The 2,152-nt window shown below is 50.6% G+C and overlaps 1 protein-coding gene across 1 annotated transcript in view; it reads right to left on the bottom strand.

Annotated features, from left to right (window-relative positions):
• PARN (poly(A)-specific ribonuclease) overlaps positions 1–1,552 on the bottom strand; it is a 212,210-nt gene extending 210,658 nt beyond the window's left edge. Inside the window, exons 1-2 of the mRNA XM_007951810.1 lie at positions 1,534–1,552; positions 1,152–1,229 (exon numbers count right to left, since the gene is read on the bottom strand). Of these exons, the coding sequence (XP_007950001.1) occupies positions 1,152–1,229; positions 1,534–1,552 (97 nt within the window). The remainder of the gene's footprint in view (positions 1–1,151; positions 1,230–1,533) is intronic.
• Positions 1,553–2,152: the final 600 nt, after the last annotated feature.

Here is a 2,152-nt window from a genome sequence, read left to right as displayed (position 1 = left end):
TGGTCAGCAGCCAAATTCCTTAACCACTACACCATCAGAGCTCCTTACCAGATAACTAAGACAAGCATTAATTTCACTGATCACCCATCTAAACTCTGTAATTATGAACTTAAGAGATGTGAGCGTCTGATTTTGAGAATGGGCAGTTTTAGAATCTAAAGTGGATTTCAAAACACAGTAATCACAACACCTGTACACAGATAAGTTGTGTTGCTTTCCAAAGAAGGCAGGCATCATCAAACATCCACAATTCTGAAGTTTATTATTGCTGGTACACCACTCTCAGTCAACAGTCTGGAGTAAAATCTACACCACAAACTCATCACCAGGACAACATCTTATTCCTCAATTATTTCTGGTGAAAAATCTCAGCTGCCCAGGGAATTGACTTAAACTAGAAACTGCACAAAGGACCTAAGGACCATATTCAGCCAGGAGGGATTCCTTCAGAAAGAGCTGAAGAGTTTTTAAAATCTGTAAAATTAAGCAGTAAAAGTGGGTATCTATACCAAATGGAATGAGCTCTGGTGGCGTAGTGGGTAAGGCATGTGACTGCTAACCAGAAAGTTGGTGGGTCAAACCCACCAGATGCTCCGTGTGAGGAAGATGAGACAATACACTTACCTAATGATTTACGGCCTTGGAAACCCAAAGGGGTTGCTATAAGTTGGAATGGACTGGATGACAGAAGGTCTAATAAAGGGAGCAAACTGGTCATACGGACTCCAACAAATGAAAAATTAGCCTTTGATCCAAGAGAAAAAGGAAAAAGACCTTGCAATTTACAGTGAGTTGGTACATGCAAACACACCTCTCCCAAGGCTGGCAATGAACATCTTCGCCAACGCATAAAGGAATACTCCCATTCACCTGCAAAAGTCTGATCCTAATCCACAAGCTTTCCACCAATACACGTCAAACTGTTCTCGGCAGCACCAATACCATCATCTCTATCCTCAATCCTCAGAGAGCTAACAGCCACAAACCTACTCCATCTCTCTCAGGCTTCGAAACGTTTTCGGCGAAACGATGGCACTCATGCAACTTGCCCAAGGCTACTACTAACTGAACTAGGTCTTGCCAGCAGGCAAGAGAAGGCGGGGGCGGGAAGAGGAATCCTGGCTAGCACTGAGCTTGCGAGCGAGGGATACCTGAGAACTCCCCATCGATGGCGAAGAAGTCAGCCTCCTCTATGGCCTGGCACACTTTGGGAAGATTACTCTTAAAATCTGCAGAGAAACCGAGAGGAAGTTTAGAACCAGGGCCTGGTTTCCTGCCCGCAGGCTCCTAAGAGGGGAGGACCAAGTGGGGGACCGAGGGGTTCCTGAGGCCACGGGCTGGAAAAGGACAAGTTCCGAGGCGTGCACTGACCGGAGAGGAGCAGAGCGTCGGAGGGTGAGAGTGCCTAAGGGGGCAAAGCCCTGAGCTGCTGCCTCAGCCTCAGGCCCCGCCAAGCAGGCTAGTCTGAGGCTTGGGCCTAGACGGGTGATGGGGAACGTGGGGACGCGGGGAAATGCACGTGCAGACACGCACTACTCCGGATTATTTCCATTCTGCAGAGTGGCAGGAACCCGGCCCGCTAGACCATTCCACGCGCAGAACTTGGCGGCCACGGCGGCGGAGGCGGCGGCTGCAGCAGCGGACACGGAGGTGCGGGCGGCGACTTCCGGAAACAGCGCGCACCGGCGCGTGTCACGTGCGTTGCGTCACCAGAGTGGGCGGGGCCAAGGAGGGGCTCCTTTCCTCCTAGGGACCGAGGAGGGGAGGGGCTAGCGAGGTCCGCAGGGCGTGTCCTGCTTGTTTGCCAGAGCTGGGGACCGTTTACTTTGAGAGAAGAAATATTTGTGTCCTGACCGCCAACTGCTGAGCACGTGTAGCTCTGGTGGCTTAGTGAGTAAGACATCTGGCTACTAACCGGAAAGGTGGTGGGCCAAACCGACCAGCCGCTCCGCGGGAGGAAGATGAGGCAACCCATTTCCGTAAAGATATGAATTGGAATCGACTGGATGTGAGTTTTTATGTGCCAAGCACTCTGGTAGAAGCTGGGGATACAGTGATGAACAAGAAAGATATGTTGTTCCCTGCCCCAGTGAATCTAAAATCTGGGGAAAGGGAGAGAGACAGAATCAAATGGCCCTTGGAAACATTTAAC

This window comes from Orycteropus afer, unplaced genomic scaffold, assembly GCF_000298275.1.
Source record: "Orycteropus afer afer isolate SDZICR_OR568_19922 unplaced genomic scaffold, OryAfe1.0 scaffold00312, whole genome shotgun sequence".
In the NCBI taxonomy this organism is placed as follows: Eukaryota; Metazoa; Chordata; class Mammalia; order Tubulidentata; family Orycteropodidae; genus Orycteropus; species Orycteropus afer.
Note: the sequence above shows the minus strand (reverse complement) of the source record. Positions and strands in the feature narration are given on the sequence as shown.